We start from the raw sequence: 23958 nt of genomic DNA, 5'->3' as shown, positions 1-23958 counted from the left end.
CGCTCGTGGTACAGGCGGTGCTCTACGACGATAGAGTGACGCTTCTTGTTACTTACGACACGACCGTGCTTGGGGTGGATCGCCTCGAGTCCATGGCGAGCCACCTTGGCAACGTCATCCAGCAGATCCTGACCAAGGACGACGACAAGGAGCTGCTGGGCAGTATCTCTGTTGCGGGATCATGGGACCTCGAGCGCGCCATCGGCTGGAACGACGACAATGATAACACAAAGACGGTTGTCAGCGCTTGTGTCCATGAACTCATTGCCGCCCAGGCCGCAACACAAGCACCAGAGCACCCGGCTATCCATGCCTGGGATGGTGTGCTGACATATGCCGAGCTCGACAGCATGTCGGACATACTCGCTGCTTACCTCGTCCAAATTGCCGGTGTCGGGCCGGAGGTTATGGTACCCATGTGCTTTGAGAAGTCCAAGTGGGCATTTGTTGCCATGCTGGCTATTCTAAAGGCTGGCGGCGCATTCGTCCCCGTTGACCCAGCCAACTCTGTCGAGCGTAGACAGGCACTCGTACAGCAAGTGGACGCCCGCGTAGTCCTCGCTTCGAGGCAGAACATGGTTTCTTGCGAGGGCATCGCCGAATGTGTTGTAGAGTTGTCGGATAAGACATTTGCCGCCCTGGCGGCGCTGCCCAATGGCAACAACGACCTGAAGCCAGTCGCTGTGACCGCCGAGAACGCAGCGTACGCCATCTTCACTTCCGGATCGACCGGCCAACCCAAGACAATCGTGGTCGACCACAAGGCGTTGTGCACGAGCATTAGCGCGCAGGCCTCCGCCTTTTCCATCACTTCGGAGTCCCGCGTGCTGCAATTCTCGAACTTCGTGTTCGACGTCTCACTTGGAGAGATATATACGACACTGGCTTTTGGTGGCACGGTGTGTGTTCCCTCAGACCAGGATCGTCTCTCTGACATTGCCGGCTTTATCCAGCGAACGGAGGTCACGAACGCGTACCTCACGCCTTCGTTCGCAAAGACCTTCAACCCTGCCGACGTCCCCTCCTTGAAGACGCTTGTCTTGGGTGGTGAGGCGCCAACCCAGGAAAGTCTCGACACCTGGCAGGGACGCGTGCGGCTCATCAATGGCTACGGGCCAGCCGAGGCCGTTATTTATGCCACTCACCATGTCTACTCGAGTGAGAGGCAAGGCAGTGGGGAGGCCGCTGCCACGATAGGCAAGGCTCTGAGTGGCATCTACTGGGTCGTTGACGCGGACAATCACAACAGTCTTGCTCCGATCGGATGCATTGGCGAGCTTGTTGTCCAGGGCCACGCCATAGCTCGCGGGTATGCTAACAACAAGGAGCTCACTGCTCAGTCTTTCCCGACCGAGCTGGAATGGCTCCCGGCTTCGCAGGTCGGTCAGGGTCATAGATTTTACAAGACTGGTGACCTCGTCAGATATCTGCCCAACTCAGGCGGCGTGCTCGAGTACCTCGGACGCAAAGATACCCAGGTGAAGCTTCGCGGCCAGCGGATTGAGCTTGGCGCCGTGGAGCACGAGATCAAGGCTGCGCTCAGCCAGACTACTGGCTCCGCGCACGTGGCTGTCGATATCATCCGCCATGGCACCCAGGAACAACTTGTCGCCATGGTGGGTTTGAGCATGCACGACGAAGACAAGAAGCAGAACAAGGCTGGCGAGCCGCTCGTTGAGATGAGTGAGGAGTTGCAACAGCTCTTCTCCGGCGTCGTCGAGAAGCTCAAGCACGCCCTGCCGACGTACATGGTGCCGACCTTCTTCTTGCCCATGCGCGACATGCCCTTCCAGACGTCACTCAAGCTGGACCGCGGCAAGCTCCGCACTTTTTCCCACGCGCTCTCGCAAGAAACTCTCATCGCGTACTCCCTGGCTTCATCTACAATCAAGGCCGAGCCCGTCACGGAAGCCGAGCACCGAGTCAGAGATGTCTGGGCAAGCGTTCTCGGATTGTCGCCGAATCTCATTGGCAGGCATGACAGTTTCCTGCAAATTGGCGGTGACTCCATCAGCGCAATCCACGTCACTTCGCAGTTGCGGACGCTTGGGTACAGCATTGCCGTGCACGACATCTTCCTGGATCCCAGCCTCCAGGCTGTGGCCGCTAGAGCTGAGGCCGGTGCCGGTGCCGACTTGTCTGATTCCGACTATTCCACGGAGGTCTTCTCTCTACTGGCTCCGTCAGAGCTTGACTATATTCGAGAGGCTATTTGTGAGCAGTGCGATGTCACCAACAGTCAGATCGAGGATGCATACCCCTGCACATCGTTCCAGGAAGGCTTGATGGCCCTGGCGATCAAGCAGCCTGGATCCTACATTGCAAAACATATTTACAAGCTCTCGGACTCGGCCGACCAAGATGCATTCAAGTCTGCGTGGGAACAGACCCTCGAGGCCTGCTCCATTCTCCGCACTCGCATCATCCTCCATGGCGACCTTTCTGTCCAAGCCGTCATTGCCGCAGAAGCCCCTGCCTGGGAGGAAGACGCCAGCCATGACCTTGCGGCAACGCTAGCGCGCGATGTGCAGATGCAATACGGTACTCCGTTGTGTCGCTATGCGCTCGTCTCGGACAAGGCGGCTGGCACACGGTACTTTGTGCTCCATGTTCACCACGCCGCTTTTGACGGGTGGAGCTTGGGTATCATGCTGGAGACGTTGAACAAGATCTATTACGGCACCACACTTGATGCCCCAACACCCTATTCGAGCTTCGTCAAGTATATCACCACCATTGACTCGGCTGCCGCAGGCGAGTACTGGAGATCTCAGCTCGAGGGAGCGCAGCGCGCGTCGTTCCCCGCCGTGGACCGTGTCGTCAAGGGAGCAGCAGCACAGGCATCCCAGGTCCACGAGGCTGTTATCCCACTGTCTGTCAACAAAGACGGGGAGAAGGGCAGTTCCTTCACCCAAGCGACGGTTCTACGCGCCGCGTGGGCCATTGTGCTCGCAAAATACAGCGACACTAGAGATGTGTGCTTCGGGTCTTCCATCTCTGGCCGACACGCCTCCGTTGACGGTGTCGAGCGCATGGTTGGCCCGGCGGTCGCCACCGTCCCAGTCCGTGTGAATCTCGACGGCCACGACTCGGTAGCCGACCTGCTCAGCAATATCCAGCTGCAGTCCTCTGAGATGGTGGCTTACGAGCAGTACGGCCTCCAGAGGATCGCTAAGCTTGGCCCTGATGCGAAACAGGCCTGTGACTTTGGCAGCTTACTGGTCGTTCAGCCGGCCCAACTGGTCAACGAGATGGCTGGCACGGACGATGCCTTGCTGGTAGGCGCGTCGGATGCACCCAACGCGGGCGAGACTTTTGCTGGCTATTTCACCTACCCGCTCGTCCTTCAGGCCATTACTTACCCAGACCACATCCATCTGGCCACTACCTACAATCCCAACGTCGTGCCGGAGAGTCGTGCACTTGCGATGTCTCACCACTTGGAGCATGTCGTTGGACAGCTCCTAGATGCGAGCCGGACCGCAGAGTCGCCAGTGTCGAGTATCTCCGTAGCGGGCCCCTGGGATCTCGAGCAGGCACTTGCCCTGAATAATCCCGACGCGCCGCCAGAGATCGTCGATTCTTGCTTCCACCGTCTCTTTGCGGCACAGGCTCGCATCCGGCCACACAAACTCGCCATCAGGGCGTGGGATGGCGAGCTCACCTACTCGCAGCTCAATGCGGCTGCGAACCGTCTGGCGAGAAAGCTCATGCACGACTCGGTCCGCACCGGCGACCTCGTGCATGTGTGTTTCGAAAAATCGATGTGGTTCTTTGTCTCCATCCTCGCCATCAACAAGGCTGGAGCAGCCTGGGTCCCTTTCGACCCGGCCCATCCTCTCCAACGCCAGCAGCAGGTTGTCCAGCAGACAAAAGCACGACTCGCACTTGCATCGTCGACCCAGGCGGCGCGATGTGCCGAGCTAGTCCAAGATGTGCTTGTTGTCTCGCCGGACCTGGACGCAGCACTGTCCGCCCAGTCGGGTGAGTTCGTCGACGATGCGGCTGATGTTGAGGCTGCCGATGTGACGCCCGAGAACGCCGTCTATGTCCTTTTCACTTCGGGCAGTACCGGTACCCCCAAAGGTCTCGTCATGCAGCACCGCGCTCTCTGCACCAGCCAGACCGATGCCGTCAAGCGACTCCGCCTGACTTCCGACGTGCGGATGCTGCAGTTTGCCTCGTACGTGTTCGACATGAGCGTCGGAGAGACTATTGCCCCGCTGATCTGTGGCGCGCAACTCTGCGTTCCTCCGGACTCAGCGAGACTGAGCGGTATCGACAGCTTTATTCGCGACATGGACATTAACTGGATATACCTGACCCCAGCATTTGCCCGCACGCTCAAGCCGAGCGATGTCCCGAATCTGGAATTGCTGCTGCTGGCCGGTGAGGCTGTCGGTCGCGATATCCTCGAGACGTGGTTCGGCAAGGTTAGACTCGTGAATGGCTGGGGACCCGCAGAGACTTGTATCTTTAGTACTCTGCATGAGTGGAGGTCCCTAGACGAGTCGTCCTTGACCGTCGGTCGTCCCGTCGGCGGCAAATGTTGGATCGTGGATCCGGAAGATCCTCAGCAGCTGGCACCCATCGGGTGTGTTGGCGAAGTTATCATCCAAAGTCCGACCATCCTGCGGGAATATTTGGCTGACCCAGAAAAGACTGCCGCTTCCATGGTCGCGCAGCCTCCGCCCTGGGCTCCCCAACGGAAAGATGGTGCCCCGTGGACATGGCAGCGCTTCTTCAAGTCTGGCGACTTGTGTGTCTACAACAGCAAGGGCGAGATCGACTTTGTCTCCCGCAAGGACACTCAAGTCAAGATTCGTGGCCTGCGCGTGGAGCTGAGCGAAGTCGAGCACCACCTCCAGCTCGCGCTCGCAGGCGTCGCTCAACAGGTTGTCGTCGACGTCTTGCGCGATGGCAGCTCCAGCACTTTGACAGCGTTTTTCTGCCCTACTGAGAAGACGCAAATGTCTAGTGACGGCTCACATGATCCAGATCAGCTATTCACCGCGCTCACGCCAAAGCTGAAGAGCCGCCTGGCCGTTGCAGTCAGTCAGCTTGAGACAGCGCTGCCGAGTTATATGGTCCCGACCCTCTTTGTCCCCTGCGAGTACTTTCCCTCAATCACATCCACCAAGATCGACCGTGGTGGGCTGCGCCGCACGCTCTCTGCGGTCTCGAGAGAACGGCTGGTGGACTTCACCCTCGCCAACGCAGAGAAGGAGGCAGTCTCGACTCCTACCGAAGGTCTCCTCCAACAGCTGTGGGCCTCTGTCCTGAGGATCCCACAGGAGTCGATCGGTCGCCATGACAGCTTCCTCCAGCTCGGCGGCGACTCAATCTCGGCAATCCAGCTCGTGACCGCGGCTCGCATCATCGGGCTATCGCTATCAGTCCACGACATTTTCAGAGATCCTCGCCTCTCATCGCTTGCATTGGGCGCTGCCGCACTCGGCGAGGAGGCTGGAAATGAGGTGTCTTACCACGTTGAGCCCTTCAGCCTGCTCTCTCCCGCTCAGCTTGACGAGGTCCGCACCGTTGCTGTGAAGGAGTGTGCCCTGGAAGATCTGTCGCAGATCGAGGATGCATTCCCCTGCACCTCCCTACAAGAAGGCTTGCTTGTCTTGAGCATCAAGCAGCCCGGATCGTACATCGCCAAGCACGTATACAGACTTGGTGACAATGTCAGCACCGAACGGTTCCAAGAGGCATGGGGACAGACAGTACAGGCTTGCGCCAACTTGCGGACTCGTATCGTCACTGCAGGCTCTGTTACGGCTCAGATCGTCCTGCAAGAACAAGCACAATGGGACGCTGATGAGACCACCGACTTGTCCACGGTTCTATCTAGGATCAAAGACATCACGATGGAGAGTGGCTCGCGTCTCAGCCGCTTCGCCTTGGCTTCTGACGCGGCCGGAGCGCGATATTTTGTGCTCGTGGCGCACCATGCAATCTTTGACGGCTGGAGCTTGGGAGTCATGATGCAGCTCCTCGAGGATGCCTACAAGGGATTTTCGCTGCCCACCATGGAGCCCTTCACAAGCTTTGTCAACTTCACAACCCAGATTGATGTCTCCGCAGCGACTGAATTCTGGAGAAGCCAGCTCGAGGGCGCGCAGAAGGCAGTCTTCCCGGAACAGGATGGCGTGTCCGGCACAGAAGCTTCTACTCGTGTGTTCAAGCAGACCATTGCGTTCGAGCAGTCACACGACACGTCCATCACGCAAGCCACAATTTTGCGCACCGCTTGGGCACTGCTGCTGGCCAACTATTGCAACACGGATGACGTCTGCTTCGGCACGACGGTGTCCGGCCGCCACGCGCCTGTCGCTGGCGTCGAGAGCATGGCCGGCCCAACGGTTGCTACCGTGCCCGTGCGCGTGCGTCTGGATCGACAAGGCAGTAGCAGCATCAGGGAGACACTCGAGGCTGTCCAGGCACAGGCTGCGGAAATGGTCGAGTACGAGCAGTTTGGTCTCCAGAAGATCGCCAGGATCAACGAGGACGCCAAGTTTGTCTGTGACTTCTCCTCGCTCCTGATCATCCAACCTGTCAACTCGTGGATGAATCAGGAGGGATCTGGCCGCGATGGGTGCCTCCTGCCAGCAGGCGAAGCGGTGTACGGTCATGATGAGGCACTTGATGGCTATTTCAGCTACCCGCTTGTTGTGCAGGCAGCTCCTTCTAGCGACCGCATCGAACTGCACTTCACTTACAACGACTCAGTCATTTCCGAGGCCCGCCTGCGCGCAGTCGCTCACCACCTCGGTCACCTTGTACAGCAGCTTCAGTCGTTGAGTGATGCGCCCCTGGGCACCATCTCAGTCTCAGGTTCCTGGGATCTCCAGAAAGCCATGGAGTGGCAAGAGGCCGATACTGGTCTCGTCAATGAGTGTATCCACACTCTGATTGGCCAGCAGGTGGCCGTGAATCCGGACCGTGAGGCAGTCTCCGCCTGGGATGGCAGTCTCACTTATTCGCAGCTGGACGAGCTCTCGTCTACGCTGGCGGCCCACCTCATTGAGCAGGGTGTGGGCAGGGAGGTCCTGGTGCCGATCTGCTTCGAGAAGTCCCAGTGGGCCATTGTGGCCATGATGGGTATCTTGAAAGCGGGTGGTGCCTTTGTTCCTCTCGACCCCAGCCATTCCGTCGCCCGACACGCCACACTGATCGAAGAGACGCGAGCTTCACTCATGCTCGTGTCTTCGGCGTTGGCTGATCGCTGCCAGGACCTGGCGAAGAATGTCATTGAGTTGTCGGCCTTAACCATCACCACATTCGCCAAGACACAGTCGACATTGGTGGAAACACAAGCGCAGCCTACGGACGCTGCTTACGCGATTTTCACTTCGGGAACTACTGGCAAACCCAAGACTATCGTTGTTGAACACGCCGGTTTGTCTACCAGCGTCGTTGGCCAGGCTAGAAAATTTTCCATCGACAAGGATTCGAGAGCACTGCAATTTTCGAGCTTCGTCTTTGACGTGTCAATCGCGGAGATCTTCACCACCCTCATTTGTGGTGGAGCTGTCTGCATTCCGTCCGAACAGGACAGACTTCAAGACCTTCCCGGATTCATTACCCGCAGCCGAGTCTCCGTGGCATACCTGACCCCGACAGTTGCCGCGTTGTTCGGCCCCGATGACGTGCCTTCGCTCAAGACGCTGGTGCTTGGAGGAGAAGCTCCCACCAGCCAGAGCTTGTCAACCTGGTACGGAAGGGTACACCTGATCAACGGCTACGGACCCGCAGAGGCCGTTGTGTACACTGCCTCCCACGTCTTCAGAGCCGCCACTGAGTCCCCGTCTACCATCGGAGGGGGCATCAGCGAGAACTGCTGGATCGTTGACCCGGCTGACCACAATATCCTAGCGCCTGTCGGATGCATAGGCGAGCTGCTCGTGCAGGGTTTCTCGCTGGCCAGAGGTTACGCCAACGACGAGGAAGCTACATACCGCGTATTCCTCAACGCTGTAGCATGGTGTCCATCAGAGCTGCTTAGTGGCTCGGCTAAGGGGCAGCGCTTCTACAAGACGGGCGATCTGGCAAGATACTGTGCCGAGGATGGAACGATTGAGTATCTTGGCCGCAAGGACAGGCAGGTCAAGCTCCGCGGCCAGCGTCTGGAGCTGAGTGCTATCGAGCACTGTATCGAGCAGGCGAAGACTGCGGAGATTGAGCATGTCGCTGTGGATCTTTTGGTTCAGGACTCGCGCGAGTTTCTTGTCGCCCTGGTCCAGTTCCATGGCGGAGACTCCTCGCCCGCCCTCAACGACGACAACATTATGCCAATGAGCGCAGATCTGCGCGATGTGTTCTCGTCGCTGTCGGAAGAATTGACCTTGCATCTGCCGCCTTATATGGTTCCGACGATATTCCTCCCGCTGCGTAGCATGCCATATCAGACATCTATGAAGCTGGACCGTACGAAGCTTCGTGAAATCATGGGCAGCCTGAGTCGAGACCAGATGCTGGGCTACTCGCTCGCGGACAGCAGGAAGGTTGCGCCAGTCACCATCACGGAGACGACACTGCAAGGAGTCTGGGCCTCGATCCTGAAGACCACACCGGAGCAGATTGGGCGCCATGACAGTTTCCTCCAGATTGGAGGTGACTCAATCACTGCGATCCAGATGGTCACTGCAGCGCGCGAGGCGGGCTTGCAGCTTACTGTTCAGGACGTATTCGCGGATCCCAGGCTCCTTGCGGTCGCATCAAGAGCCAAGGCAGTCGAGTCTGATATGACACGGGCTAGTCTCGCGCCATTCTCGCTCATTGCCGACGGCGATGCAGTTGATACCCAATCCTACATCGCCAGCAAATGTAACATCGCTGTTCCGACTCTGGTTGAGAATGCCTACCCTTGTACATCGCTGCAGGAAGGCCTTATGGCCTTGTCAGTCAAGCAGACAGGATCGTACATCGCGAAGCAGGTATACCGTCTCGCGAAAGACGTCGACCTCGAGCGGTTCAAGACAGCTTGGGAGAACACTCTGGCCATCTGCGAGAACCTCCGTACCCGTATTGTCGTTCGTGATGGTGTCTCGATCCAGGCCGTCATCAACGGCCAGACAACTTGGGAACCTACGGACGGCATGACTCTCACTGAAGCTATGAAGTCATTCACAGCTATCGACATGCAGTATGGGACTCCGCTGTGTCGATATGCCCTTGTGGCTGAGAAGGAAGGCCCGTGCCACTTCGTCCTGATCATGCACCACGCCGTATTTGACGGCTGGAGCATGGGCCTTACGCTGGAGACGCTCTACAGCATGTACAACGATCAACCAGTCCCTCCCGTTGAGCCTTACGCGGCGTTCGTGTCCTTCACCAGCCAGCTTGATGCTGGCACCGCAGCCGAGTTCTGGACATCTGAACTCGAAGGCGCGCAGAGATCTGCATGGCCCGCTCCTGATACCAGTCGTGGAGAGGCCAAACCTCTGACCAAGGTTCTCAAGAAGTCATTTGCCGTTTCACAGGGACAACAGTCGACTTCTTCAATTACAAAGGCCACCATTCTCCGTGCTGCGTGGGCACTGGTCCTGGCTCGCTACTGCGATACCACAGACGTCTGCTTTGGCACAACGGTTTCGGGTCGCCAGGCCGCGCTCGCAGGCGTGGAACGCATGGTCGGTCCCACAGTGGCTACGGTGCCCGTGCGTGTCAAGACCGATAGTCGCCAGCAACTTGGCGATTTCTTGCGCAAGACTCAGGCGCAGGCTACGGACATGGTTGCCCACGAGCAGTTTGGTATACGGAACATCAGCCGGTTGAGCCCGGATGCCAAGGCAGCCTGCGACTTCGGCAGTCTCCTCATTATCCAGCCCGGAAAGCCCATCGCGGCCAGCATCGATGCCGAGCATGCTGAGATTCTCCTGCCTGCTGAGCTTGACGAGGCAGGTCTCTCGTCCGAGCCGATGGACGGCTACTTCAACTACCCGCTCGTTCTGCAAATGACGACGCACGATGACCACGTCGGCATGGATATTACCTTCGACGCCAACATCCTTTCTGAGGACGCCGTACAGGCTCTGACTGTACACATGGATCACGTGGTCCAGCAGCTCATGGCCGGTGACACTGCTACTGATGTCTGTACGATCTCGGTCTCGGGACCCTGGGACCTCAAGCAGTCTATGCTCTGGAACCCTGCCGACGAAGATATCGCAGTTGTGAACCAGTGCATCCACGATCTCATTGCGGTCCAGGCCTTGCAAGCCCCGCAGAGCGAGGCTATCACTGCTTGGGACGGCAAAATGACTTATGAAGAGCTCGACGATATCTCCGGACGATTTGCAGCACAACTCATCCAGGCCGGCGTGGGACCCGAGGTCCTGGTCCCGATCTGCTTCGAGAAATCTCTCTGGGCGGTCGTGGCTATGCTGGCCGTCCTCAAGGCGGGTGGTGCCTTTGTGCCCATCGATCCCGCGTACCCTCCTCAGAGGCGCGAGTCTCTGCTTGAGGAGACGCGGGCTCGCATGGTTATTACCTCACCCGCGAATGCCGCCCTATTCAGTGATGTGTCGCTGCCTATTCTCGGGCTCTCGCCAGATTCCGCACAGGTTCTGGACGACGTTGTCCCCAATCCTACGCAGGTCCAGTCAGCTGTGATGCCTAGCAATGCTGCCTATGCCATCTTCACATCGGGTTCGACTGGAAAGCCCAAGACAATTGTTATGGAGCATTCTGCGCTCTGCACGAGCGTCGTCCGCAACGGCGCCATCCACGACATGGGCAAGCAGTCTCGCGTGCTGCAGTACTCGAGCTTCGTCTTCGACATCAGTCTCGGTGAGATCTTCGAGACCCTTGCCTGCGGAGGCGTGGTGTGCATGCCCTCAGAGAGCCAGCGCCTCAATGTGCAAGAGCTTGCAATGTTTATGCACGACACCCAGGTCAGCATTGCCATGTTGACAGCCTCATTTCTGGCGACCTTGAAGCCTTCAGACGTGCCCGCACTGCAGAAGCTCTTCATGGTCGGCGAGGTCCCGACAAAGGAGGCTGTCCAGACCTGGGCGGAGCACGTGGAGCTCAGAAACGCGTACGGACCAGCAGAGGCCTGCATTTACTGTGCATCGCACACCTACCGCACACGGGAGGCCGCGGCCTCCGGTATTGGATCCGGCTCGTCGCTGAAGCTCTGGGTTATGGATACTGCAGGCTCTGCTTCCTCACGCCAGCGCCTGGCGCCTGTCGGATGTGTTGGTGAGCTCGTCGTCCAGGGCCACGCCATAGCTCGTGGCTATGCCAACAACGAAGCCGAGACCTCGAGAGTGTTCCTGGACTCCGTCGACTTCCTCCCGGGCCAGGCCGCATCAAACGGTCGTTTCTACCGCACGGGTGATTTAGTGCGCCAGAAGTTTGACGGCTCCCTTGAATACCTGGGCCGAAAGGACACGCAGGTCAAGCTGCGTGGCCAACGTGTCGAGCTGGGTGCTATTGAGCACGTCATCAAGGCATCGTCGTGCCGGGTTGAGCACGCTGCCGTCGATCTTGTCAAGCAGGGCTCAACCGAGAGACTGGTTGCACTCATCAAGTTTGAGGATTCAGTTGCTGGCGATGACGATCAACAGGTGGTCCCTATGAGCGACTCTCTCCGGGAATCGCTGGCAATATTATTCCAGGAGATGAGGCTGTCGCTCCCAACCTACATGGTGCCGGACGTGATCGTTCCTCTGCGCCAGATGCCCTTCCAAACCTCCATGAAGCTGCATAGATCAAAGCTCCGGGAGCTTGCCAACAGCCTGACACAACAAGAACTCCGCATATACTCGCTCAACAACAACAATGGCGCGAAGGTCGAGCCAAAGACTGAGACCGAAACGACCCTTCGCACTGTCTGGGCGCGCGTGATGGGCATGGACTCTGAGGATATCGGCCGCGACGACAGTTTCCTCGAGCTTGGTGGCGATTCTATTGCCGCGATCCACCTCGCAACCGCCTGCCATGAGGTAGGCCTGACGATCAGTGTACCAGACGTCTTCAAGGACCCTCGCCTCTTTGCCGTTGCTGCTTGCGCGACTATAGCAAGTGGCGAGGATGCTGCTCTCGAAGCCTTCAGTCTCCTCCCACCTGGCAATGTGGACGCAGTATTGCAAGCTGTAGCAGAGGGGTGCGGCCTGACCGGCACCGATCAAATCGAAGATGTCTACCCGTGTACAGCTCTACAAGAAGGCCTCATGGCGCTTACAACAAAGCAGCCAGGCACATATGTGGCCAAGCACATCTACCGACTTGGCTCTGAGACCGACCTGGCTCGCTTCCAGGATGCTTGGAGCCGTGCTTTTGCCATCCACGGGCTGCTTCGCACCCGAATTGTGGTTCACGATGGAACATCCTATCAGGCTGTGCTCAAGGAGGAGGTCATCTGGGAGCCTGCTTCGCCGCAGACTCTCCCATTTTCTGCGGCATTGGCCGCCCTCGAGGAGCTTGATATTCAGTACGGCACCCGCCTGACTCGCTCCGCCATCCTTACCAACCACGGAACCGGAGCACGATACTTCGTACTGGCAATGCACCATGCTGTGTTTGACGCGTGGAGTTTGGGCCTTGTGCTTGAAACCCTGTGCAACATCTACGATGGAAAGCTGGAGCTCGGGTCGCCCGTCCCCTATGTCGGCTTTGTCAATTACACCACCAACCTCGACCGTACTGGTGCAGAGGCTTTCTGGAACGAGCAACTGGCCGGCGCCGAACCCGTTCCCTTCCCATCCTCAGATGCTGTGGGCAACATCTCGACCACGAAGCAGATTATGCGGTCGCATCATGCTTCGGTCGCCTTCCCTGAGGCCGAGGACCACAAAATCACTAAGGCAACTATTGTTCAGGCAGCTTGGGCATTAGTCCTTGCCAGTCACTCTGATACCGATGATGTGTGCTTTGGTGCCACCGTCTCGGGACGCTATGCTCCCCTGCCTGGCATAGAGAGGATGGCCGGGCCATCACTGGCAACTGTGCCCGTCCGTGTCCAGCTTGACCGAAGACAGCAGACATCTCAATACCTCGAAGCAGTGCAGGAACACTTGTACGAGATGGTCCCATTCGAGCAGTTTGGTCTGCAGAATATAGCCAGGCTGAGCGCCAGTGCGAAGAACGCGTGCAACTTCGCCAACCTCATCATTGTGCAGCCGGGACAATCTGCTGGTCCCGGCTCCGATATCTTACTTCCGAGCGACTTGGACGAGCTCGTGGGAGCGGGTACAGCAGGCGATTACTTCAGCTATCCTCTTGTCCTACAAGCATCAACTTTCGGCGACCGCATCGACCTGGCGTTCACGTACGATTCGAGCGTCATCTCCGAGGCACGACTCCACGCTCTGGCCCAGCAATTGGGGCACGTTGTGGGACAACTCACTGCACCGGGCAGTACTTGCCTTGGAGAGGTCAACGTCGCCGGAACGTGGGACTTGCAGAAAGCCACGAGCTGGAACACTGCCGACATCACTGCTGTTAACGCTTGCATTCACGACCTGGTCAAGGAGGCCGCGCTGCGCACACCTGACCGCGAAGCAGTGTATGCTTGGGATGGTGTACTCACATATAGTGAGCTCGAGAAGCAATCGCATGCTCTGGCCTTACACCTGGTCGACTTGGGGATCTGTCCCGAAGATATCGTGCCAATCTGCTTTGAGAAGTCGTTGTGGGCCATTGTTGCCATGATGGCTGTTCTCAAGGCTGGTGCCGCTTATGTCCCTATCGACCCGTCTCATCCTGCCGCACGACGACAGTTGCTGATCGAGGAGACGAATTCCAAGATCCTCATCACCTCGCCGGCCACTACAGCCTCTCATCTTGACATGGTTCAGACCGTCGTCGAGGTCTCGGAGAAGCAGATCACGGCCCTATCCAAGAACCAATTTTTGGATGTGCAGTTGCCCTCAATCTCACCCGACAACAAAGCCTACGCCATCTTCACCTCCGGCAGCACAGGCAAGCCCAAGACAATTGTCATGGAGCACGCCGCTCTGTGCACGAGTGTGGTCAAGAACGGTCTCAGCCACGGCTTTGACTCCAAGGCTCACCGCGTGCTCCAGTATTCCAGCTTCGTTTTTGACATCAGCTTGGGCGAGATCTTCGAGGCACTCGTCTACAATGGCACGGTATGCATTCCGTCTGAAGAGCAGCGCATGCGCGATCTACCCGCATTCATCCGCGAGGCCAAGGTCAGCTGTGCCATGTTGACCTCTTCCTTCACTGCTACACTAGCTCCCGAGGACGTGCCGTCTCTGGAGCTCTTGCTACTTGTTGGAGAAGCTCCCACGCAGCAGGTTGTGGAAGTCTGGGCCGACCAGGTGGTGCTTGTCAACGCCTACGGGCCGGCAGAGGCCTGCATTTACTGCGCCTCGCATACTTACCACAATCCGGATTCGGGAGAGCCGGCAGCGTCCCTCGGCAAGGGGACGACGGCCAATCTCTGGATCGTGGATGTCAAGGACCACAACCGACTGGCCCCAATCGGCTGCATCGGTGAGCTCGTCTTGCAGGGCCACGTGCTCGCACGCGAGTACGCCAACGACCCAGAAACCACCGCTCGATCTTTCCTGCCGGGCGTCTCATGGTACCCTTCGACCGCCGAGGACTCTTGCAGGTTTTACAAAACAGGAGACCTCGCCAGGTACAGAGACGATGGCTCCGTCGAGTATCTCGGAAGAAGAGACACGCAAGTCAAGCTCCGTGGTCTTCGTATCGAGCTCGGCGCCATCGAGCATGCCATAAAGACCATCTGCCCGGCCATCGATCATGTCGCGGTGGATGTCACTAGACAGGCATCTCGGGAGCAACTGATCGCCATGGTCCACTTCCAACACACCGAGGCTACCACGGGTGATGCCGTTGTACTCGCCGACTCTGATGAGCTCCGCCAATGCTTTTCCAAGATCATGACGGACCTCAGAGACACACTGCCAAGTTACATGGTCCCTAACTTCTTCGTGCCGCTATCACAGATGCCGTTCCAGACATCCATGAAGCTCAACCGCTCAAGCCTCCGAAAGATAGCTTCCGGTCTGACGCAGGGGCAGCTGACAAGCTACATCATGGCCGAGGAAGAGAAGGAAGAAGCGCCAAGCACGCCCTACGAGTTTGCGCTTCGCGACATCTGGGCACAGATTCTCCGTCTCGATGACGTGCAGCAGATCGGACGTAATGGCAACTTCCTCAATCTCGGTGGTGATTCCATCAGGGCGATCCAGGTCGTTACTGCTGCCCGCAAGGCCGGCTTATCTCTGAGCGTTAGCGACATTTTTGCGAACCCACGACTGTCCGCTGTTGCCGCGAAGGTGACCAGCATCGACGCGGAGATCATCACGGAGACAGTACCTTTCCGGTTGTTGCCTGCTGCCGATGCTCAAGAACTACAAAACGCAGTTGTTCAGGCTTGCGGACTGGACAACACCGGTGCTGTCCAGGATGCATATCCCTGCACACCCTTCCAAGAGGGTCTGATGGCCCTTGCGGTGAAGCAACCTGGATCTTATATTGCCAAGCACGTCTATCAACTTGGTGGTTCGGTTGACCTCGCAAGGTTCCGGACAGCATGGGAGCAGACAATCGCCCTGTGTGAGAACCTCCGCACCCGAATCATCGTGCATGGTGGGATGACTGTCCAAGCAGTCATTCAGGAGCCTATGCAGTGGGAGGCCATCGAACAGGGCACAGATCTGGCGACTGCAATTCGCAGAGTCGGTGGCGTGGACATGCAATATGGCAGCCGCCTGTGCCGTTATGCATTGGTCGAAGGAGAGGACAAGCTGATGCCTGCCCACTTTATCCTCGTGATGCACCACGCCGTCTTCGACGGTTGGACGGTGGGCCTCATCCTGAACAGCCTGCTCACCATCTATCATGGCCAGGAGATTCAACCATCTCCGCGACCATATGCCGACTTTGTCGACTTTGCCACGAGCATCGACGTCGACGATGCTGCAGAGTACTGGGGAACCCACCTCGACGGAGCCCAGCGTGCGCAGTTCCCCCGAGTTGACACGACCAAGGCCGCCGAAGCCAAGACAGAGGTGCTCGAGACGACTATTACGCTGCCAACTGGATCTCAGTCCGGTGTCGTCACAAAAGCTACCATTCTGCGCGCTGCTTGGGCCGTTGTCATGGCCAAGTACGGTGACACCCAAGATATATGCTTCGGCACCGCGATTTCCGGCCGCCAGGCCCCTGTTCCGGGAGTCGAGACCATGGCTGGCCCAGCTGTTGCGACTGTTCCTGTCCGCGTCAAGATTGATGGTCGACAGAGCGTTGCCAGCTTCCTAAGCTCAGTCCAGGCCCAAGCTGCTGAAATGACCGCTTTTGAGCAGTTCGGCCTGCAACGAATTGCCAAGCTTCATCCAGATGCCAAAGACGCCTGTGACTTCACCAGCTTGATGGTAGTACAACCAGCCAAGCAGTTGATGGGTGACAGTGACAAGCTCGACAGCGATCGTGTATTGAGCCCTGTCTCATCCGAGCAGTATGGTACTGAAGAGTCTCTCGCAGGCTACTTCAGCTACCCACTGGTCGTGCAGGCATACCCACATGACGACCATGTTGAGCTCGTCTTTACTTTCGATGCCAACACAGTCTCCCGTGGTCGACTAGAGGCTATGACAGAGCACTTCTCGCATGTGATCCACCAGCTGACGCAGAATACCGAAGTGACGATGGACACCATCTCCGTCGCTGGCCAGTGGGATCTGCACCAGGCAACTGAGTGGAATGGCGCTGGTCCTCTTGTGGTCAACAAGTGTGTCCACCACATCATTGAAGAGCAAGCACAAAAGCGCCCCAAGGCTCTCGCCATCCGCGCGTGGGATTCAGAGCTGACTTATGCCGAGTTCGACAATGCGGCAAACCGACTCGCGCACAAGCTCGTGGCCGATTTCCAAGTGAAGCCTGGCGATCTGGTTCAGGTCTGCTTCGAGAAGTCGGCATGGTTCTTCGTCTCGATTTTTGCCATTAACAAAGCGGGAGCGGCCTGGGTGCCTCTGGATCCCGGTCATCCCGTTGACCGATATAGGCAGATCATCAAGCAGACCGAAGCACGCCTCGCACTCGTCTCGGCTGAGCAATCCGCAAAGGTTGCTGGCCTCGTCGAGGAGACCCTGGTGATTGACCATCTTCTTGACGAGCAGCTCCAAGCCGAGTACGGTGCCAATCCGGGCGCGCCAACCTGTTCTGTGACTCCTGAGCATGCCGCGTACGTGCTATTCACCTCCGGTAGCACAGGGCTGCCAAAGGGTCTTGTTATCCAGCACAGGGCTCTCTGCACCAGTCAGACAGACATGATTCGTCGCCTGGGGATGACATCAGAGGTCAGAATGCTCCAGTTCGCGTCCTATGTCTTCGACATGTGCATCGGCGAGACGATCCCCACACTCATGGTTGGTGCTACACTTTGCATCCCATCCGACAATACCAGGTTGGGTGCGCTGCAGGACTTCATCAAGACCATGGACATCAACTGGGCGTGGTTTACTCCGTCTTTCGTCCGCACCCTGCATCCAGATGCCGTGCCTAGCATTGAGCTCATCTTCTTGGCTGGTGAAGCTGTTGGAGCCGACATACTGCAGACGTGGTTTGGTCGGATCCGCCTTATCAATGGATGGGGTCCCGCGGAAACCTGTGTCGTCAGCACGATGCATGAGTGGACAACGCCCGAGGCGCCTCTGGTCGTGGGTCGTCCTGTGGGAGGATTCTGCTGGATCGTTGACCCGCAGGATCACAACAAGCTCGCTCCCATTGGATGTGTGGGCGAGGTGGTTATCCAGAGTCCCACGATACTGCGAGAGTATCTGGCGGATCCTGTACGAACCGCCGCCGCGACCGTGACCGAGCTCCCCGAGTGGGCTCCCCGACGCCAGGAGCTGCCATGGAACCGCTTCTTCAAGTCGGGAGACCTGTGTGCCTACCGGGAAGATGGCACACTCGAATTCGTGAGCAGAAAGGATACCCAGGTCAAGATCCGTGGCCTGCGTGTGGAGCTGGGCGAGGTTGAGCACCACATGCAAGCCGCAGTAAAGGGGGTCTGTCAGGTGGTTGTCGACGTTCTTCGGGATGGCGATAATGCTGCGCTGGCTGCCTTCCTCTGCTTCACCGATAACACGCGCCTCGTTACCACTCAGGAACTGGAGAACGACATATTCCTACCGCTGACCGCGGCTATGAAGGTCGATATGGCGACCGCTGCTAGCCACGTAGGCATCATGCTGCCCAGCTACATGGTGCCCTCTCTCTTCGTCCCATGCGCATTCATGCCCTGCATGACCTCGACAAAGATCGACAGGGGCAGTCTGCGGCGCTCGGCGGATGCCCTTGGCCGCGAGGGACGCGCGCAGTATACTCTAGCGAGCGTGAACAAGCGCGCGGTCGTGACCCCGATGGAGGAGCGCCTGCAGGCAATCTGGGCAACCATCCTCAAGGTATCGCCGCAGACTATCGGTCGCGATGATAGTTTCCTCCAGGTTGGAGGCGATTCCATTACTGCGATTCACGTGGTTACCGCGGCACGCGAGCAAGGGCTCATGCTCACTGTTCACGACATCTTCAGCGACCCACGCCTCCTGGCGGTCGCAGCCAAGACAAGCGAGAACTTTGAGGATGACAGATATACTGAGGCCTTCAGCATGATTGCGCCAAGCGATCTCGACAGCGTCCTCTCTGCTGTGGCTATTGAGTGTGGTCTTTCTGGTCCTCAGGATGTTGAGGACGCCTACCCATGCACCCCTCTCCAGGAAGGTCTGATGGCGCTGGCAGTCAAACAGCCCGGCTCGTACATGGCCAAGTACGTCTATGAGCTTCAAGAGCTCGTCGATATCACCAAGTTCCGCACCGCATGGGAACAGACGTTACTGGCCTGCACAAACCTCCGTACCCGGATTGTGATGCACAACCGGGAGGCAATCCAGGCTGTTCTACGCCAACCCACAACTTGGGAAGTCGTTCCAGATGGCTCAGACCTACAGACGGTGCTACGCTCGATCCATGACCTCGGCATGAAGCCCAGCCTCCCGTTGTGTCGGTATGCCACTGTCATCGAACCAAATGGAAGCCGGTACTTTGTGCTGGTCATCCATCACGCCGTTGTCGATGGATGGAACATGTCTCTTGTTCTGGAGACTTTGGCCTCCTTCTATGATGGTCTGCCCGCCACACCTCTGGAGCCGTACGCGGGTTTCGTTAACTACATCAAGAGGATCGACCACGCTGCAGCGGCGGAGTACTGGACCTCACAGCTCGATGGCGCAACGCCTTCACAGACCTCTTTTGAGGACAGCAGTGTGGCTCCCGATACCCCCGTCGCTACCGTCACCAAGACGACCACAATCGACTTTGCACACCAGAAAGACGCCTCAATCACAAAGGCGACTATCCTGCGTGCAGCCTGGGCCATCATCCTGGCCCAGTACGATGAGTCTCAGGATATCTGTTTCGGCACTACCGTGTCTGGCCGACATGCCTCCGTTACAGGAGTCGATCGGATGCCAGGTCCCGCGGTGGCGACTGTTCCAGTTCACATTCGTCTTGACCAATCCCAACGGGTAGACGAGTTCCTCAAGGCCGTTCAGTCGCAGGCTTCCAATATGATCCCCTTCGAACAGTTTGGCTTGCAAAATATATCCAAACTTAGCCGCGAAGCCAAGAAAGCATGCGAGTTCACGAGCTTGATGGTCGTGCAGCCAATGAATCTGGCGGCGGGCCAAGCTACGCGCGAGGGGCTTATGTCAAGCGGCATGAAGGGACATGTTGTCGAGGACTCCCTGGATGGATATTTCAGCTACTCCCTCGTCATCCAGGCTGCTACTTACGACGACTGGGTCGATTTGATGCTTACTTACGACGGCAACAGAGTCTCGGCGGCCCGGATCGAGGCGCTGACCCATCACCTCGACAATGTCGTTCAGCAGCTCTCTTCCAATGGCACCATGCTAGTTGGATCGCTCTCGGCCACTAGCTCTTGGGATCTCGATCAGGCACTCATGTGGAACACAGCTTGCCAGACACCCTCCTCGAAACTCACCGAGGAGCTGATTTCTTGGCATGTCCGCAGCTCGCCATCCCACGAGGCAGTCTACTCGTCCGAGGGTACACTCACATACGCAGAACTCGACGAGCTGTCTACAACACTGTCCCGCCACCTGCGGAACCTGGGCATCGGGGCAGAGTGCTTCGTCCCGGTGTGTTTCGAAAAGAGCATGTGGTTCACAGTCGCCATTCTTGGTGTGCTTAAAGCTGGCGCAGCATTTGTGCCCCTGGACCAATCTCACCCAGTCAGCCGCAAACAGACAATCATTGAAGAGACCAGAGCTCGTGCGGTGCTAGCCTCGTCCGCCACCGCTCTGTCATGCCAAGGTCTTGTTGACACAATTGTTGAGGTGTCCGCAACCTCCCTACTGCAAATGGCCCAGCTTGCCATGGACAATGTTTCGCCACCAGCAATCGAGGTTCGCCTCGACAGTGCGGCTTATGCCATCTTCACATCTGGCACCACTGGCAAACCCAAGACAATTGTCGTCGAGCACGCGGCCCTCAGCAGCAGTCTTCTCGCACAGGGTGAGGCGTTCTGCGCAGGCCCCGAAACACGCTTCCTCCAGTTCGCCAGCTATGTCTTTGATGCTGCAATCACGGAGATCCTCATGACCCTGGCCTTCGGCGGCACTGTGTGCATTCCGACAGACATGCAGCGCATGCAAGAATTACCAGACTTTGTCCGGAAGAGCAACACCACAGCCGCTCTGCTGACCCCGTCATTCGCGACAACCCTGTCGCCCGCTGAAGTTCCCACACTCCAGACATTAATCTTGGGTGGCGAGGCACTGACGCGCAGCAGTATCGACGCCTGGTTTGGCAGCGTGCAGCGCCTCATCAACGCTTACGGTCCCGCCGAAACGTGTGTCGTGGCCACAATTCATACGTACACGTCCGCGAGCGAGAGCCCGGCGACTATAGGCAAGAGCATCTTTGGACGCAGCTGGATTGTGGATCCGAATGATCACAACCGCCTCGCGCCTATTGGTTGCGTCGGAGAGCTCATCGTCGAGGGCGCTGCTTTGGCTCGTGGTTACGCCAACAACCAGCAAGAGACAGACCGCGTCTTTCTAAAGGGGGCGAAGTGGTTGCCACTGTCTTCTGGCAATTCCGCGACGAGGATCTACAAGACTGGTGACTTGGTGAAGTACGGACCTGACGGCACGCTGCAATATGTCGGCAGAAAGGATAGCCAGATCAAGCTGCGCGGCCAACGCATCGAGCTCGGAGCTGTTGAGCATGCCATCAAGGATGTGCAGCCGCTTGTTGAGCACGCAGCGGTGACCGTTGTCAAGAACGGCTCAAGAGAATGGCTTGTGGCTCTGCTCAAGATCCAGGGATTTGACTCTGGCGACGACGATGATGAGGACAACAGTGTGTCTGCGACAATGACATCTTCCCGACGAGAACTGCTGAGCAAGCTCGCAGCAGACCTACACCAACAGCTGCCTGGATACATGGTCCCGTCCCTGTTCGTGCCCCTCAAGGCAATGCCTTTTCAGTCCTCTATGAAGCTGCACCGAGCAGAACTACAGGTCATAGCCAACGGCTTGAGCCAGGAGGACTTCCAACGGTACTCACTGTCCCAGGATGTCGAGAAGGTAGCCCCCGTCACGGACCTGGAGATTGTCCTTCGGGATATCTGGGCCAGAGTACTAGACATCGACGTCGATACTATTGGGCGCCACGACAGCTTCCTCCAGATCGGTGGCGATTCAATCAGTGCAATCCACGTCGTCACTGCGCTGAGCTCCCTGGGCTTGTCTCTCACGGTGCACGACATCTTTATCGATGCTCGCTTATCCGCAATCGCCCTCAAGACGAGTGCAGGACTCCGCAACGAGCATGAAGACCATGAGCCATTCAGCCTTCTGCCTAGTGGAGTCAGCATCGATACCATCAAGAACGATGTAGCTCATCTGTGTGAGCTTGAGCCAGGCCAAGTGATAGAGGACGTGTTCCCCTGCACGCCTCTCCAGGAGGGCCTGATGGCCCTCACGGTCAAGCAGCCCGGATCATACATCGCGACACATTCGTACCGCCTGGCAGGCGACGTCGACGTGGCGCGGTTCAAGCAGGCCTGGGAGGACACAATGGCCACGTGCAGCAATCTTCGCACGAGGATCATATTCCGCAACGGTGTCACCCTGCAGGCCATCATTGCAGAGACCGCAGTGTGGGAGTCATCAGAGCACTCGCCACTGATGCAGTATGGTTCCCGCCTATGCCAGTACTCGCTCGCCGAAGACGACACTGGCAAGCCCTGCTTCACTCTCGTCATGCACCACGCCATCTTTGACGGATGGAGCTTCGGTCTCATGTTGGAAACCCTGACCAGACTCTACTACGCCCAAGATGACGCTTCCAGCTCACTACCGACTTTGATGCCCTACGCCAATTTTGTCAAGTACCTCACTGACCTTGACCAGGACGCGTCAGCGGGTTTCTGGTCGGCGCAGCTGAGCGGCGCACAGCGGGCCTCATTCCCTACCGCCGATACTGCAGCAGCGCCTGTTGCCCAAGACAGCAGCAAGCAGCTCATCCGGACCGCGGACAGGACCATTGCGTTTGCGCAGCAGGCAGACAACTCCGTTACCAGAGCCAATGTATTCCGCGCGGCCTGGGCAGTGGTTCTTGGTCGCTATTGCGACACCGACGATGTCTGCTTCGGAACCACCGTCTCAGGCAGGCAGGCGCCCGTGGCAGGAATCGAGAGGATGGCCGGCCCAGCCCTGGCAACAGTACCCGTCAGAATGCGCCTTGACGGCCAACAGCTCATCAGTGATTTCTTGCTGCAAGTGCAGACTCAGGCGACATCCATGGTGGCGCATGAGCAGTTCGGCGTGCAGAATATCGCCAAGCTGAATGCCGAAATTAGGGAGGCGTGCGATTTCGCCAGCTTGATGATTATCCAACCTGCTTCCGGGCCAGGGAATGGCTCGGAAGGCAGCGACAGAGCTTTGCTGCTCCCGTCGGATTCTTCTGACGGCCTCCAAGGATTCTTCAACTATCCACTGGTGCTCCAGGCTGTGGTACAGGACGACGACGTCAACATTGTCATTACCTACGACGCAGCGGTCATCTCCGACACTCGAGTCGAGGCTGTAAGCCACCACCTCGAGAATGTCCTGCAGCAGCTCACGGCCAACAAAGAAGAGACGCTGGGCAGTATCAAGGTGTCTGGCGCATGGGACCTCCAAATGGCTGCGAAATGGAACACTGCCAGTGTACCAGTTGCAGACACGTGTGTGCAAGAGATCATTGCCAGCCGGGTTCGTGAGACGCCTGACCAGCAAGCCATATACTCTTGGGACGGCAACCTCACATACTCGGAGTTGGATCGCCTCTCTGGAATCCTAGCAGCGCACTTGGTCGAGCTCGGTGTGCAGCCAGAAACCATGGTGCCACTGTGTCTCGAGAAGTCCACATGGGCCATAGTTGCCATGCTAGCCGTGCTCAAGGCAGGTGGCGCTTTCATCCCTGTTGACCCAGAACATCCGACTGCTCGTCGCCGAACCTTGATCGAGGACGCCAATGCGCACATTCTGCTGGTCTCTCCCAGCACGGCGCCCTCGAGTTCGGGTCTCGCTGACACCGTCCTTTCGGTATCTGCAGCTCTCTTCGAGGTTCTCTCTGAGAAGAGGGAAGGTCTGACGTCTTCATCCGCGTCCAGCATCGCTGCTACACCAGCCAACGCGGCCTACGCCATCTTTACCTCTGGTTCCACAGGCAAGCCAAAGACAATTGTGGTTGAGCACTCGGCGTTGTGCACCAGCATTAGCGCCCAGGCTAGTGCATACGACATCAACAAGAACAGTCGGGTGTTGCAGTTCTCGAACTACGTGTTCGATGCCGCCATCACAGAGATTTTCACGACCTTGTCATGTGGTGGAACCGTCTGTGTCCCGTCCGAAGCTGACCGACTCCAGGACATCGCAACGT

The 23958-nt window shown here is 57.7% G+C and overlaps 1 protein-coding gene across 1 annotated transcript in view; it reads left to right on the top strand.

The window, feature by feature from the left end:
• B0I36DRAFT_417486 (uncharacterized protein) overlaps positions 1 to 23958 on the top strand; it is a gene marked incomplete at its 5' end in the record, with an annotated part of 66506 nt that overhangs the window by 23047 nt on the left and 19501 nt on the right. Inside the window, one exon of the mRNA XM_046162114.1 lies at positions 1 to 23958. This exon is cut by the window's left edge and continues 19843 nt beyond it; it is cut by the window's right edge and continues 15928 nt beyond it. Coding sequence (XP_046008810.1) covers positions 1 to 23958 — 23958 coding nt within the window.

Source organism: Microdochium trichocladiopsis (assembly GCF_020744255.1).
Source record: "Microdochium trichocladiopsis strain MPI-CAGE-CH-0230 chromosome Unknown B0I36scaffold_9, whole genome shotgun sequence".
Classification (NCBI taxonomy): domain Eukaryota; kingdom Fungi; phylum Ascomycota; class Sordariomycetes; order Xylariales; family Microdochiaceae; genus Microdochium; species Microdochium trichocladiopsis.
The sequence above is the reverse complement of the archived record's forward strand: the minus strand, read 5'-3'. Positions and strand labels throughout refer to the sequence as shown.